Source organism: Podarcis muralis, chromosome 6, assembly GCF_964188315.1.
Source record: "Podarcis muralis chromosome 6, rPodMur119.hap1.1, whole genome shotgun sequence".
NCBI classification, from domain to species: domain Eukaryota; kingdom Metazoa; phylum Chordata; class Lepidosauria; order Squamata; family Lacertidae; genus Podarcis; species Podarcis muralis.
The window spans coordinates 96,162,883-96,180,079 of record NC_135660.1 but is presented as its reverse complement, the minus strand read 5'-3'; the positions used below and the strand labels follow the sequence as shown (position 1 = coordinate 96,180,079).

The 17,197-nt window shown below is 43.8% G+C and overlaps 1 protein-coding gene across 2 annotated transcripts in view; it reads right to left on the bottom strand.

The window, feature by feature from the left end:
* Positions 1 to 17,197, bottom strand: part of SEMA3E (semaphorin 3E) — a 182,924-nt gene that overhangs the window by 50,122 nt on the left and 115,605 nt on the right. For both annotated transcript variants that reach the window (XM_028728769.2, XM_028728770.2), the window contains exon 4: positions 16,724 to 16,843. In XM_028728769.2, the coding sequence (XP_028584602.2) occupies positions 16,724 to 16,843 (120 nt within the window). The remainder of the gene's footprint in view (positions 1 to 16,723; positions 16,844 to 17,197) is intronic.

Below are 17,197 nucleotides of genomic sequence, written 5' to 3'. Positions count from 1 at the left end.
TGTTACTTTCTTAACCGTATGTTTTCCCTTAGATCAATTGTGTCCATACAGTACATCTCCCCATCCTTTTATGAAGAGCTGGAACGTTCAGCTTAGTGAGGTCACCGAGTTAAGAGTTCAGTTTGGAGCCTGTGCTTGGATTTAAACAAAACACTAAATTTTCTGCTGATTTACTGACATGTCCTGTGGTTTTTCAGGTTTAAAAATACCGTGTACAAGTCAGAGTTCAGCTGATATAGCCAACCTCAATAAAGCTTCTGTAGCATGGATTTAACATCATTACTGCAGATGGAGGGGAAAGCTGCTAATTTTGGTTTCCCCCCTATACTTCAGAATATACAGTATTTACAACAGCATTCAAAAATAGTGTTAAATAGTATATTGCCCTTTAATAGCAAATAATAATAATAATAATTTATTATTTGTACCCCGCCCATCTGGCTGGGTTTCCCCAGCCACTCTGGGCGGCTTCCATAGAAACCAAAGATACAGTAAAATATCACAGATTAAAAACTTCCCTGAACAGGGCTGCCTTAAGATGTCTTCTGAATGTCAGGTAGTTATTTATCGCTTTGACATCTGATGGGAGGGCGTTCCACAGGGCGGGCGCCACTACCGAGAAGGCCCTCTGCCTGGTTCCCTGTAGCTTTGCTTCTCGCAATGAGGGAACCGCCAGAAGGCCCTCGGCGCTGGACCTCAGCGTCCAGGCAGAACGATGGGGGTGGAGACGCTCCTTCAGGTATACTGGACCGAGGCCGTTTAGGGCTTTAAAGGTCAACACCAGCACTTTGAATTGTGCTCGGAAATGTACTGGGAGCCAATGTAGGTCTTTCAAGACCGGTGTTATGTGGTCTCGGCGGCCGCCCCCAGTCACCAGTCTAGCTGCCGCATTCTGGATTAGTTGTAGCTTCCGAGTCACCTTCAAAGGTAGCCCCACGTAGAGCGCATTGCAGTAGTCCAAGCGGGAGATAACTAGAGCATGCACCACTCTGGCGAGACAGTCCGCGGGCAGGGAGGGTCTCAGCCTGCGTACCAGGTAGAGTTGGTAGACAGCTGCCCTGGATACAGAATTGACCTGCGCCTCCATGGACAGCTGTGAGTCCAAAATGACTCCCAGGCTGCGCACCTGGTCCTTCAGGGGCACAGTTACCCTATTCAGGACCAGGGAGTCCTCCACATGAGCCTGCCCCCTGTCTCCCAAAAACAGTACTTCTGTCTTGTCAGGATTCAACTTCAATCCATTAGCCGCCATCCATCCTCCAACCGCCTCCAGGCCCTTCATTGCCTTCAAATGAAGGCAAAGCTTGAAAACACACATCAAGACAACGTGTATCTATTTCCTTGTAGTTTGTGAGCGAAGAAGGTCAGGACTGAATGTCAATTCCTCATCATGCAAAACCCTACTCCATTTCTCGTTACAGGTTGCACATTTGAGGAAATAAGCAATGTTAATATTAATGAGAAAATTATTATCCTAAGCTGTTCTTGATAGCTCTTCAAACACAGAAATACCCTCTGGCCCTGATCCTGCTCTGCATCCAGCTAGCTATTCTCTATCCACTCGGTCTGTGTCCATGCAAACTTCATTCTGTTTGCATTTCCCCTCTGCTCTTTTGAGACAACGGCCTTCATATTACCGCTAAAGACAATTTAGCAAAGGCAAATAAGAGAAATAGTGGACGCTCCATGGAATTAGGAGTGTTGACACTGATCCACAATAGGGATGCTTCCAGTCACCTCCATGAAAATTGGAATATGCATTATTGATGTAGCTATAAATGAGAAAAGGGGGTGTTTCAAATGCCCCTCCCATGTGAATGTTGCTGAGAAGCTCTTCTGCATGCAAATTTTCCTGGCTGCATGACTATCTCTCATTCCACCATCTTTTGCTCACTGCGCTTGAGGCACTAGTGCAAACAAGAAGTATTTCTCACTTCTAACTTCTACTAACTGCAGCTCATGATGTACAGAGGCCACTTACAAGGGACCCAGAAATGTACCGCACTACCTGTGGGATGCATCTAGACAAATACATATGGAAAGAAGCTTTAAGGGAACTTCTGTGTGGAGTATGATCATGAGAAGAAATATCTTGGGTGGTGTTCTTGTGTGAGCTGGCACTTGGGATTAAATATAACAAACACAGCTGACCATAGATGTAAAAACTTGAGCAATGCACCTTTCTGTATGTTATGTACTGAGCTGAATAGGATCCAAAAGGCACCAGTCTGATTGGTCCTAGAACAATAGGATCCAAAATGCAGCAGTCTGATTGGTCCTAGAACATTAGGATTCAGAATGCAGCAGTGTGATTGGTCCTAGAACAATGCAGAAGTATGATTGGTCCGCAGGAGCCACCCAGTCCAGCTCCAGATGGAAGTGAATCCGCAACCTGATTGGCCCACGGGAGAATCCCGGAATTAGCCAATCACGTGCAGCCCATTATGTAAATAATGTATATAAAGCAGATATTTTGGGGGAACTTTCATTCCTCACTACTATGAGCTGAATAAAGAGCATGAAATCAACACTCGACTCAGAGTATATTTCACTGTACCTCACACCACTACAAGTGCAACTCACTTATACTTCCCATCTCCTGCATCTAAGTAATGTTGATGTACTGTACCAGGTCACACTCCAGCAGTTCAAAGTAATGCTACCTGATTGCCAAACCATAGACTGGTAACCAGAAGTGCCCCACAAATTTATATACTCCCTGCCCACCCACCTCCTCCCCCCAGCTTGCTGTGCTCTTTCCCCTCTGTTCTCCGCTGAAAGTTAACAATAGGACAGTCTTTGTTTATTTGCACCCCTTCTTTGTGAGTTAAAAATGGCTCACATGCAAGTTTAAAGCAATACCAAATATCAAATATCCAGGCGTCCTGTCCCCCCCCCCACTTATGTAGGGGTTACCTTCTGGGGCCCTGTGTGCATAAGTGGAATAGCGTAAAGTGGGGAGCACCCCACTTTAATAGGGAGGGCCCATGGGGGAAGGAGAGACAGAGGGGAAGAGAGACTCTCAGCTTGGAAAGCTTAGCCTGTCTTGAGCTTGCCTGCCTGCGGAGAACCAGTGTGTGTGGCGGCAGCTGGACACAGAGCGCGAGGGCTGAGAAGGCCACCCAGCAGAACTGGTGCCAGGATGGGGGAGCAGATGCAAGGTAGGTGGTGGAGACTGGTCAGCTGAGGGCAAATCTATTTATTTATTTTACAGCCACCTTCATAAGTGTGGGTGGGTGTGCATGTATCAATAGAGAATCAGTTGCAAGATGCATGAACCAACAGATGAAATAACCTTCAGCAAAATGTTAAAAGTTTGGGCAAATGGGAAGGGTTATGCCTGGTGTCTGAAAGAAAACAATGTTGGTGCAACATAAGCCTCCTTGGGGAGTGTGCTCCATAGCCAACAAAGTCCTCTTGCTGCACCCCACTTCAGACAAAGGTGGCACTAAGAGAAGGGCATTAACGGATGAATACAGAAAACAAGGAGGTTGATATGAACCGTGTTATGTCAAAGCTGGGTAATTAAGGCCAAAGGTATCAATGGAAAGTATGTGTAAATCTGTGCTGGACTGAATATTCAGGGACTTAAGAAACTGAAATTTCTGAAATTTCTAATCCAGAACCCGGAGTATCTGCAAACAGGCAGGAAATTTGTTTTTGTCCTACATTTTCATATTATGCTTTTAAAGAACTTTTGAAGGACTGATACTTCACATTATTTAACATGCTTCATTGTATTATATCTATTGTAAGTTACTTTGTGATGCAAATCAGATTAATCAAATCAAATATAAAATGGTCAGACTATTACAGCATACATAGAAAGTTCTCAGTGAAATATTTGCTGAAAGAATATTCCTTATGCTATTGATTATGTGTGGACTTTCAAACAGGTGAGCATAGGGAGATCTCTGTGGTGTTTAGACACATTAAGAACTTTACTACTGATGGCATATCGGGCCAAAGGGACACTGAACTTGAATTGTTTCAAACACACTGAAAATTTAAAATCAGTTAATATAAAGCTACGTAGAATCATCTGTTCCTTTTCTACAGAGCATGTTGAAAGTTAATACTTTGCAGCCATTTCCCCAAAGATCTGTTTTTAATCTTCTTTACTATTGAAATTTATTGAATAACAATAGTGCTAGGTCATGAAATCTTTATTATTAAAGATAAACAGCAAAAGAGAGATAATAAATCATAACCTAAAGTATGATTTTGCAGTCTATATTTTTGTTACACATAAATGATATAGACAATATATGGAACTGTAAAGTAAAAACAGACTGGAGAATCTGGAGTGAAGTTGGGTTTCTCCTTGTTGTAAGTTTAAAAATTTGGGATTCCTATCAAAATAGCCATCCTGATTGCTGTGATCAAGAAATGCCGGTTTGATTTAATGCATACTGAGCGCACAAATCCATGCATGTATCAGTTCTCTCCCTCCCCCTCTCCTTCCCCTCTTTTTTCTCCCAGTTGTACTTTTCTCTGCTTATTTGTCTGTTTTGTAACACAAGAAATCTTTAATAAAACCTAATTTTTGAAAAAAATGCATTGATTAGCTTACTGCTTGGAGAGCCAACTGCACAGTTAGGGATTCAAAATGGTAACCATGTCAACAAAACAGCGTTTGAAAATTGCCCAAACTTTTCTTTGCATGGGTGTATAGTTCACTTTAATGATGGTAATGACGATGCTGTGAGCCACAGCAGTAGCTGACTTCTCATGCTCCATTCTAATTCATAGTTCTGGCATCCCCTGTGGTGCACCCACAGCTCAGCGCCTAGTGTGACCAAACCAGTTGCGCTCTCCTAAATCTGCCTCTGGCCATGGATAACTAACCTGTGGCTCCCAAGATGTTCCTGGACTACAGCTCTCATCATTCCTGACCACGAGCCATGCAGGCCAAGGCTGATAGGCTTTGGAGTCCAACAACGTTTGGAGAACCACAGCTTTCCTACCCTTGCCGTATTTTTCTTGCTTTTGTTGAACACCGGGAGCTCCACCATCCCATGTTCCATCACCACTTTGTGAAGATACCACAGTTCAAAATGCATTCTGCCTAGCTAAACCATACATTGCAAATGAAAACAGTGAAGGCTCACGTAGCACCATAAAGATTAAACAATGTATTACAGCATAAGCTTTTGCGGAATAGAAACAGAAAAGCTAGTTTGTTCCCTGCTTCCGTCAGGCTCCACCAGGCCAGACTTCTAACACAATCCACCAGCTTCTACCCTCCCAGATTCTGTCCTGCTAGAATATGCAAGCATGAGCTTAGAGATTCTTCCAGGCTCAACCTCTGACTTGGTGGGATTCAGTACGACCCCACCCAGATTGCCTGTCTTTTGAAAAGAAAGACTTGCCACCTGCAGTTTCACGGAAGGTGCAAAACCCTTGCTTAGTACAGCAGGAAAGCAAAAAAAGGAAAACAAGATTTGGTTACTGGAAATTGTAGAGCTTATCAGAAGAACAAACAAGCAAAAAAACCCCAAAAACTAATGGGAAGTGTAGCATAGCAATTTTTCAAGCCTATGAATATTTAAGATGTAATTAGCATTCCACATGAATGACTGAGTGAAAATGAGGAGAATGAAAAGATGGCACACCTAGGGGGGGTGACCTTTTTGAGATAGGGAAAAATGAGCAGTGAAGAGTCTCTTGATAAAAACCATTAATTAATTAGGGATACTTCCGGAATAATTCTCAAATATTATTAAATACAGATTTTTTAGTGTTTATTCCGGTTGCCTGGTACTTTACAGCACAGTCAGCTCATGAATATCAGCAGGAGTCTGAAAGATTAATTGTCAGATGGAGCTAGCAGAATGAAACCCGAAGACAGGTCCAAAATCAACTTATTTTCTTATTTTCTCACATTTGCAGCAATTTGTCAGTCATTGGAAGAATATGAAAGATCACGTGAAGATGTCAAGTTACATTCGGACTGCTTTTTTTTTTTTAAAGACATCATCATTAACCTGAAGCTACAAGTGCCATGTTAATGAATCTAGAAAAAATATTTGTCGGTCAACAAATATTCATTTGTCCTGCAGAACTTCCATGCATCTTGACAAAGAGAAGCGAAAGTGGGGAGAGCACTGTTTGTCTTTAAGGAGTGGAGGATCACAGACATTCAATAAATGAGTAGCCAGGCCCAGGGGACGTACATGAAAATGAGCAAGGGGCTTTGGGCAAAGGAAGCTTTGCTTCTGAAGGCTTATTTCCATTTTTCAACTCTGAGCAACTCTCCTATCAGTGTTTTGTCCACTTGGAACCTTCTGCACTGCAGAATTCAAGGGAACAGAAGTGTTCCATCCCATCTCATCTGCAATGTGTTCAAAGAAATGACTCCATTCAAAGGACTTGCAAAAGTGGAAGAACGTGGACAGCTGCCTCATGGTTTGTGCCCTATGCAGAATTACCAGGAAATAACTCCCAATGATCCCAGTGGGTCTTATTTCTGAGTCAACACATTTGGGATCAGGCTATAACGGTGCCTACACATGTCACAATCACTCTTGAATCGAGCTGCTGCCAAACGTTTGAAGCAGGCCCTACCAATGGAGCCATTTTCTTATTTGGTTGTTTTATCCTGCCCTCTCCCCAGAGGCTCAAGCACTCTGTGCAGCAGTTCAGAGCTTCCTCCAAGTAAACTTGGCTGTCCGGTTGCAACAGTCCAGGGTGAGCAGGGCTTCACTATGAAGCAAATCCCAGGCTTTATGAGCGAAGCATTTTAAGAATGGGTTGTAGAAGACACACACAGAACACGGTGATTCTGAATGTAGGCAAAGCCTAGAGAAAGCGTGTTCTCCTTCATGGAGAGCACGTGTTGCGGTGGGGGCCGCCAGGACACTCCAAAGTTGGGGGGCGGGCTAATTGATCGTTGGCCACTGATGCGATTGGGGCTTCCCTTGTTGTTGGGAAGAAGTTAATGTTGCCATTTATTGATTGACAGCCAGAAATAGTAAAACTCCTGGCACGAGGCTAGGGCTTCCTCTTTTCGCACGTGCAGCGGATTGCCCGTCCCTCCCTCCCTAGAATTAGGGTTGTTCGCTTTGACCTTGCTATGCCTGTCATGGGGTCGTCTGCTTTGGAGCGGGGGCCTGGTAGGAATTTTGTCCATCTGGCTGATTGGCTGGGGCCATTTGGTTTTTGCCTACTGCGTAGCAAATCGTCACAACTTGTAAGGTTTCTGTGTGATGTGTGAGTTATTGGGGTGGACCTGGGGACCTCGACACGCAACCAACCCTAGTTGTAAAGAACATCAATTTAGGTGGGAGTGATGAAGGTTTGCTTATGATATTTCTTCACATTCTTTCTCAATGGCCTGTGCTCACTTTCCTAATGGCTTGTCATGAATGTAACCCACCCAAACCTCATCGATTCACTTGAGAGCCGTGATTGTACAAATATTTATTTTTGTTATTCGAAGCTATCTTTTTTGACCTATCATATTGCAATCCAAACCAAGGCGGCTCTGTGCAATTATTTCTCCTGGATCCGTTTCCTTATGACCTCATCTCCACGGCCCAACGTGCAGGGGCTTAGGGAGGCAGAACATCTGGTTTCGCTGATCAAACAGGAGTCAGCCCTTCACTAGATGAAGAGTGTGACAAATTCTTACCCTGAGCGTATTCAGCCAGACACACTGCTTATGTGTGCCTGAGTATGTCATTGTCTGGTCAAGGAGCCAACCATCCAGAAAGCCACCAATTAGGGCTGTTTATCAAGCAAATCCAGTTATATAATCAAATATGCAGTGCTAGTTACTATTGAAATTGTTTGCTTGCTGCGCTCTGCCCTTCAGTCCACTGTTTATGTGAACTCATTTAGGAAGTTTTGAAATTATGGCATGATTTCATGCACTTAACGTGGTTCTGCATGAAGTGGCCTTGCAAGAACAGCAATTTGTAAACTGCACTCCTGTACCAATTCGCCACGAGGAAAAGGGCTGCCATCCTAAATCTGGGAGGAAGTCCCAATGAATGCAATAGACTTCTGAGTGGACAAGTTTAGGATTGTGCCGCAAATAAAGCAAATCAATTAAACAGGCAAAGTCCAAAGTATCTTTGCACACATTCTTGCCCTGCCCTTCTTGTCAATCAGCCTGACCTGGGGCAGAATCTATGCAGTGGGTGTGATTTGTCATTCACAGTCACCTGATGCAAAGATGTGGCAGGACTTCTTGCTGCTCTGGGCTAGCCTTCATCCAGCAGACACTGTTAACAGGAGTTATTGTGAAAACGCCTAAATGCCTCCATTTTAGCAATGGTTTCAGTGCAAACAGCTTCATGCCCATGGATCAAGACATGTTCCAACCACCCATCAGCTGATTGGCAGTAGAAGCGTGCCTTGCACCAACAAGCTATGTATTGCCATACCAGGTAAAGGTAAAAGACCCCTGGATGGTTAAGTCCAGTCAAAGGCGACTATGGGGTTGCGGCACTCATCTCACTTTCAGGCTGAGGGAGCCGGTGTTTGTCCACAGACAGTTTTCTGGGTCATGTGGCCAGCTTGACTAAACCGCTACTGGCACATGGAGGACCGTGACGAGTGCCAGAGCGCATGGAAACACAATTTACCCCCCCCCAGTGGTACCTATTTATCTACTTGCACTTTTTAGTGTGCTTTCGAACTACTAGGTTGGCAGGAGCTGGGACAGAGCAACGGGAGCTCACCCCGTCATGGGGATTCGAACCGCCGACGTTCTGATCAGCAAGCCCAAGAGGCTCAGTGGTTTAGACCACAGCGCTACCTGCGTCCCATGTTGCCACATCAGCAGATGATCCGCACCATCATATAGGTAAAGTGTGGGGCAGGTGGGCATGGTTTTTGAAGAACAGCTCTCATGCCATATGACCTGAATATGACCTGTGGACCAAAAACTCCTCTCCACCCTAAAGCCTATGTTTGAAACACAGAGACATGAAGGCAGCAGTGGGGTTCCTCTGATTAGCCCTTCCTGAATTTGCCAGGGACTGAACCCAGGATCTTTTGCATGCTAAGCATATGCTCTGCCACAAAGGGAAGAAAAGTATCTCAGCTATTAGAAGACACAGAGCCTAGAATGATAAGGTAGCACCGTGACAATGATATGCAGTGATATTTAGGTCAGACCGATGGTTTATGCATCAGCCACCATTTCAAAATGAAATTTTAATTTACCTTTGCCCAATTCAGGAACAAGGCAGGGACCATAACAGCACGGATCCACTCAAGTATTCTGTTAAATTTGGAGTACATTATTTATCTTTTCATTTTGACAGAAGCATCAGATCTCTGTGCTGTAGCACCATGCAATTAACCCCAGAATGGATTTGAGGTCCTGATGATCAAGAACAGCAGCAGAGCACATGCTCAGCGAAAGGACTTTGCATGCTGTTCCAGGTTCAGACTCTGGCAGCTCTTGCTGATAAGCTTCTGGAAGTAGGAAATCGTAAGAGCTTCTACCAGACAGAGTAGATGACACTATGCCAGACAAATAGTCTGACCCTTATAAAATATGAAAATTTGAATTCTGAGGTTGCGTTGAAACTTGCCCATTGTTCCTTTGGCTCTCTTATGAATCAGTGAGGCCACAGAATGTAGGTGTCATCAGGCAGAAAATAATTTATTGCTCATGAGGACAATCTTACATCAAGAGTACTGAAGAACAGAGAGGGTGGTTAACAACCGCAATGTGCACCTCGTACAGAGGATCACATCATGTGGCTCTGGGCTTACGATGGAACTCTAAACAATCCATATGCAGGTAAGTTTCCCTTGTGCAAAGCTTGCACCTTTTTTTGCCCTGGTGCTTGAATCACACGTGCAGATGTATATACATAGACTTCAGGTCCCTTTCTACTTGTGTTGTGCACAAGAGTAGAGCACAAAGAAAATGCATGAACCTAAATCTTATCCCCCCTCCTCACGACAAGCTGGGGTTAAGTGTGGACCACAAACTATAAGCCCACTCTGCTTCTTCTGGTTTTGGCGTAGTTAGATAAATGTCTAAATGCTCTTTGGACGATGTACCTAAAGGCTGAGTGATTTCACACATCTGGCGTGACCACCTGAGAGAAAGAACAGGCAGTGGGTCATATGGAACCAGGAAAGGCTGTGACTAGACTCTTCAAAAAACAACAACAATGCATTTTTACTCCCAGTTCTCATTTCACACTGGCAGGATGTGCACAGAGAAGTGTATAACAAGACTTCTCCATGCCTTCTCCAGCTATCCACACATCCTATGTCTCATACAAAGACTCCTTCAAAACAATGAGACCTGACTTTCTCTGCAGTAGTTTGCTCAAGAAGTATTAATAAGTGCCTTCATTACAAAGGTCAACTACTCTAGTTTTAAAGAACCAGCTGAGTCAATAGTCCTCATTTTCTTTACTTATTGCTACAGTTTTCTCACTCTCAAAAGCCTCTTAATCAAATCACACATCATGCCTGCAAGGAGGGAACAGGGCACACACAGCAGACCCATGCAGTCAACCAAAACATTTCATTGCTTTTTGGGTGTAGAGGTAGCCCCCCCCCCCCCCAGTTTTAATCATAACGTTAGCCTATAAATATTTTAAAATAAAGAAATAAGTTTAATTACTTATTATTTCATATGCCACAATGCAAAAATGGCAATTTATAAGTAAAAAAAAAACCCCAATTGCACATTAAAAGATAAATGTCCATAATTAACAGCTCCTCATTCACGCAGCAGTGATTGCTATGGTCTCTACATACCAAAATTGTTAAAACAAAGCCTTAATATATGACTCTTCCATCAAATGAGCCGACAGGCATTTATCTACTCACTGAAGATGAGGCACTTTTATTACTGGCAGCTGATTACAATGTGGTTGGTGGGAAAGATAAATCTGGGCTCTCTCACACTAGAAAGTGATGGTTACAATATAGCTAAGATTGGGGTGTCTCACTGAACCACAACTCACATCATCCCCAGCCATGGGCCATGTTTGCTGGGCACAATGGGATTTGTAGTTCGGCAACACCTGAAGGGCTCCGCACCCCTGAGCTGAGAGGATGAAAACTTTGCCTTGGGTAATGTGGGCCATTGTTACAAAGGTAACTCAAAATTATAAAACAAGGTGTCAGGTGTGAGGAATTCGCTTCCTCCCCCAATGGCACCAAGAAGCAGGGAGGAAACAAGAAAGTTCTTACTTATGATTTTATTCAGTCATCACGGTGAAAGACAAAGAATCCAGCCATTCCCCAATGATGGCGTTGCTCACACTGAGCTCCGCCCCTCTCCCTTCTAGCAACAACACCTGCCTCTGTGGTGTCAGTCCATGGTCAATGGTCTTTGTGCTCTTTGTTCTTGCACTTGTAACAAACGCCACATTTGGGGAGAAGGGTGGTGGTGGTTATGCTGCCCACTGACGTGTCAGCTAACTGCTCTGCCTCCCCTCCTCCTTCTCCTAATACCTCATAACTTTGTTGTTTGCCTCTCTCTGAGCTGTTATCTTCCTTAAAGCCCTGCTGTAATTTGAGAATGCCTTCCTTTTCTCAGGGAGCTATAGGGGAAGGGGGGGGGGGCAACCTTCAGTTCTCCCCTTCAGTCCAGTCCCTGACACGAGATTTAAGTATGTCTTATGAAATTGCCCTGCAGCAGAGGTTTCTCAGACTTTCTTCTCCACAGATCACTTACATTGCTAGGGATATTGGTGGACCACTTAAAAAACTACAAATCAAAACACACAGAATTTTGAGGTAATGGGCAGCATTGCTGCCTCAAACAGTACCCTATTATGAAAACCATGCGCCAAAGTTATGAGCCTCATTAGCCAGTTTGATAATACAGCTTTTGTAAAAGGGTCTCAATCTCCATGGTCAGAAAAAGAAAATCAAGCACAGGGTAGGAATAAGGAGAAAAATTTGGTTCAATTTGCATTTATGAAGCCGTGGAATTGGAATTCACTAACAGATTATGCACCATGAACTTGACCTGGGTCAAATTCAGCTCTGCAACATGGACTTCAGAATCCTGGGAGTGGGAAATGAATGAATGCAATAGCCCTTCTTTAGGTGTTCCCTTCAACCACAGAACTTCCTAATCTGCTCTTTACCAGTGGCTGCTGGTCACTCACTAAATCTTGTACTACTTTGTTTTGCAAGGACAGGCGGAGACCCCCCAAACCCCAGACGACCCCTGGGAGGAATAATGACACCTGACAACGTGTTATGGGATTAAAATCGGCCACAACTTTATTAAATTCTCAGATGTAGGAAGACCTTGGCTTAGGCATTGGGCATTTATCCCTCCCAGTTCCCAGCCGGAGATCTGGGAAACATCAGGGTTATCCAAAGTGTGTGGGGATTGGGCTGACTCTGGAGAACGTCTGTTCAAGCAGAGAGCCCGCCCCCCATTTTGCCGCGTCGTAGGGGAGAGCACTGACAACCCATTGGCGTATGGCCAGTGCCTCCCCTCAAAACAACCCCTTTAACGAGTAACCCTGGGATTGCCGTCGCAGGGGGGGGGCATGGGTCACCACTTCATGCCCCCCCCAATCGAGGGAAGATAGACTAAAGGATTCCGCCCAAGGCCTACAAACCACCAAAGTTGTAACGTTTTGCTACAGGGAAGGCGAAACCTGCCAATGCAGGGAAATTCCTTCCCGGTCCATCAATGGTGACCATCTAGGACCGCAGCAGCGCCTGCATAGCTGTAAAGAAGAAGGTTAAACTGCAAAAGACTGCATAAACTGAGGGAGGGCAGGGTGGGGGAAGTTCAGGAGCCGACTGAGGACCAACAAGTAAGTTACACCCTCTATTGTGCGCGTGGGCGGTCCTAACTCTACCTGGCCAACTCCCTTGGCAATGCCCCCCCCCCCCCGCCAGGATTGGCTAATTGACGAGGCTAGGTGGGAACCTATAGGTATCCAGCTCGGGGGGCAGCGAAGCCAGCTACCTTGCCGGGGGTCTAGTAGTCTTCGGGGGGGGGGGCTGCGCACGACCATGCAAAAGCCGCCCCGCAGTTAATGCGGGGAGTGGTCATTATCCTGTATTATTTAACCACTTTGCCTCATCAGTTAAAAAAATCAACAACCCTTCTCTCATTACACCAATTTAGGTAAATACTTCATGCCTTGGGTGAAGTCTGGCTCATATAAGCTCACGCCACAGAACATTTGTTCATCTTTGAAGGTGCCACAGGACTTGGAAACGCCTCTCCTTTTCTTTCAGTTGCTGGATTCACGCAAGCGTTTCATAACTTACTATGAGGTGAAACACATTTTTCAATACTTTTGTCACATGGCCTCACGGTTGACTAATATCACTAATCCTATATAACAGATGTCTTATTAATATAACAATATCCATTTATCCACATTTCCTTTACTTGTCAGATGTGCGGAGCGGGGAGCCACAGCATAAATTTTGGTTATGGAGACAATTAATAAAAAGCATTTCAACTTGTCAGTTTTAAATGCCTGGTTTTTTTTTTTTTAAATAAAAAAGCACAACACCAATACATGCATGTCCAAGGACATTCCATCGGCCACATTTAGGTCCTGTGACAGCTGTACAAGTTTATTTCCCAGTTCCCTTCTGAAAGTTGTAGCACTTTGCCTGGGTGCCTATAACTACTGAAAGAATTAAGGGAATCTATTTGCAGGTTGCATGAGAAGGACAGAGAGCAGAAACAATGAACTGAAAGAAAGTCTGTGAATTCAAACAATGCACTGGAGCTCAACAGATAATAAATGGCAGGTAAAATCTCCATTCATGCACAGTGCAGTTGGAAATATAACTTGGCTGATGCTGGGCTCAGGTAGATTTACACCCTAATCCTAACCTTGTTTGTGTCACATTAAGAGCTAAAACAGGTGAGCAGCAGCCCCTTATTGTTTCATGGCAGCGGAAAAATCAAATACAAAACAGAAGATTCAGAGAAAGGGTTCTAGATTAGCATGCTCCCCAGAATGCTATGAAAATGTTTGTGCACTTCTTTTCATCATGCGGGGCTCAAACTCATCCGCTACAGCTCTAAGGCTTTAGTCCTAAGGACAGTTACTTATGAGTAAGCTCCTCTGAATTCAATGAGATTTTCTGTGCATTCCTAACCACGGCCACTCAAAATCAAGTCCTATTGAATTCCTTCTGGCGTACTGCCTACTGATATCAGTGGGATGCACTTTCACGTCTACATAGGGAGAATTGTAGCTTTAGCATTCTGTTTGTTTTTTTTTAAAAAAAAAAAACAAATGAAGAAAAAGCCCAGTGGCTTGAAAGGCTAGGGATACGGTGGGATCAAACATCTCAGTACAATCCAGACAGAATTAACAACACCAGCAACCATTGCCTCCCGTGGAGCACTTTTGAGTGTTCAAAATGCTTCACGGACTGAGTTTGCTGTAATCCTTACACAACAGCTACATAGGTTAGTGAGCATAACTCTCATGTATGTACTGGGGAATGAGGCTGTGTGTCTGAGTTCATGAGTTTGTGGAGGAGGTGAAATTTGAACTGCTGTCTTCCCGATTCTGAGCTCAGTCTCTTAGCTGCAGCACTACATCCCTCCTCATTTTATGCATTTTTCATTTTAATTGATTGATTGATGAGGAAATACATGGAAGCTCACAAAACAGCGAACAGAACCAAGAATGAGAAACAGGCCTGCAAGAATTCACTGAGTAATTAATTACAGAGCATTTAGTCAATGCTGAAGCGGAACAAACCATTGGCAGCCTTTTCAACTGGATGCATTATTTATTTCTAAAATCATTTATAGGCTGCCTCTAGGGGACGTAACCCACCCAAGGAAACTCACAATATCATAGAAGTAGAGTGACTACAAATAATTAAAAACACTAAACAGTCAAACTGACATTTTGTTTGGTTGCCACCTTTCCAAAGTTAAAACCATGCTCAGGCAGCTTACAACATATAAGAGATTGCATAATTACAAACATAAAAAGTAGTCATAAACAATAAAATCATCAAAAAGTGCACAACCAAATCGAACAATTTCCACGTAAACTAACGAAAGTGATAAAGTGAACAGGTAGCACACTAACATAACAACTAACATTGTTAGATAGATTGTAAAATAGCTCTTTGCGGGTGGGAACTTATTTAAGAAATGGCAATCCAAGAAAAGGGGTGTGTGTGCAATGGCTGGTTTGAAATGGGTGGGTGGTGGGGAGGCAGATTCTGGTTATTTGTTATTATCTATATAGTTCATCTGAACAGGGTTGGAGGTAGAGGGACTATTTAGCTACGTATCTAGGCTCTTGGCTCTTGATAGATGTATCTTGAAGCAACAACAAAGTTTATTGATCAGACCACACACACACACACACACACGCACACATATTGGCAAAACAAAAAATGCAGCCTAAGAATAAAAATATACAAAGTGCATTGCTGTACTAGGGTGATTGTGAACATTTCCTCACAAAACCAATAGTATATCCATTGACATGTATGGTCTTCAGAGGTTTTTGCTTCCCTATAGCCTGTTTGACAAACAAGACTAAGGTAACAGCTCCAACTGGCAGGCCTTAAATTGAGAATGCAAGGTATATTACTGCTATAGCGAGAACGTTTACTCAGGCTGAGCACGCATAAACATGGATGTCATTCCTATAGTAATGTCTCTGACTGAAACCACACTTTCAAAACAAGTGTAACATTTGATGAAAAATATATGTGATTTGTATACAGTATTTTTACACCAATGTAAATATCGCTCACGAATTCTGCTCCAAGCAATTAGGAGGAGATTTTCAATATCCTAGGAAACAGCAGATCCTACTCAATCCATCCAAATCTTTCCCTAGGAAATCATTCAGCGATACTTTTTTTCTGTTGGGAATTATGGCTAGAATTTATATGTACACACTCTTTGATTGATAGTTTATAATAAAATGCAAACTATTCTGGCAAACATTCTGATATGTTTGGATAAAAATTGTAAATGGAAAGGACAGTCTTTGTAACTGCATATATTTTCTAAGCTTCTTTGCTGTGTCTGTAGGGATGTCAGTTGATGTTTACCCCTAAGCTGGTAGGCTCTCTCTGCTACAGCTGAAAGTTCATGCAAAGAAATACATTAAATCAAATCTAATGCTGCTTTCTGAACATTATATCCTTTTCTATTTTCTTATTGGGAGAGTATGAATGATACAACAAAACTAATCACACTCATGTAAGAATCATGGTGGTCTTGTGACCATCACACTTGGCTCTGGAATTAGAATGGCAGCTTAGAGAGCCAGTAGGTCTGGCTGTCTTGGTCTTCACAACTAGCTTTCCTTCTCCACAGACGCATTCTGACCAGAATGCAGGTCTCCTGAGTAATAATGGTCTTTATCTCTCTTCATGACCACGTTGGCTGTCATAGTATGTATCACTTTCCCCAAAGGCTTTGTCAATGAAGCAATTCAATGAAGCTGGGAGCTTAGGAGCTGTAGACCTTTCAAGGCTCATGGCCTTGTCTTCCTCTCCTTCCAAGCAGCTTCATCTACAACTAGCTGGGTCCTTCAGCAGTGGCTCTGAAGCTCCTGTCTAGCTCACCATCTGTGGTTCTGCAGCCTTAGGGGAAAGGGTGGTTTCCGAGAGCTGATAAAGAATCCATGCAGCTGGTGTGGGGACGTTCACTCCTCGGACAGCAGCCACAGAGACCTGAAGGAAGACTACACAAAGTTTCCCCACTCCCATACTCACAGAGGACTTCTTTGGGCTAATTGTACAGAGTGTTTCTTACCTCTGACTGATGGCCAACTCGGATAAAGGCACAGACGGGATCAAAAGCTCCTGTCCCACAGGCCAGCAGGTGTGTTCGGTTGAATCGGTGCAGGGCACGGATGTAATTTGCGCACTCTTCCTAAGAGGAGAGATAAGAACTGCAATTAAGTAGGCCTCATTTAAAAGCAATTCTTCTGTTTCTTGAGGTTACATCAAGACTGCACTTTGAACAAATTTCCTCTATCCATCTGGCATATGGATGTGCTTTCCAACTCTAAATGGAAGTTCCCCTTCCACAGAGGAGAAAGGTGAAATAAGTGAGAGTTGTCAGGTCTCCGGAGGGAATCTGGAAGAGGAGCCTGCGAGAGGAGGGGGGGGTGGCCAAATTGGGAGATGATGGAGGCAGAGAAAAACATCTGGTGCATCAGAAGCAGAGCCTGATGGATGTGAGAGAAGAAGTAATAGCAAGGAATCTCATTCCTTTCAACAAGCC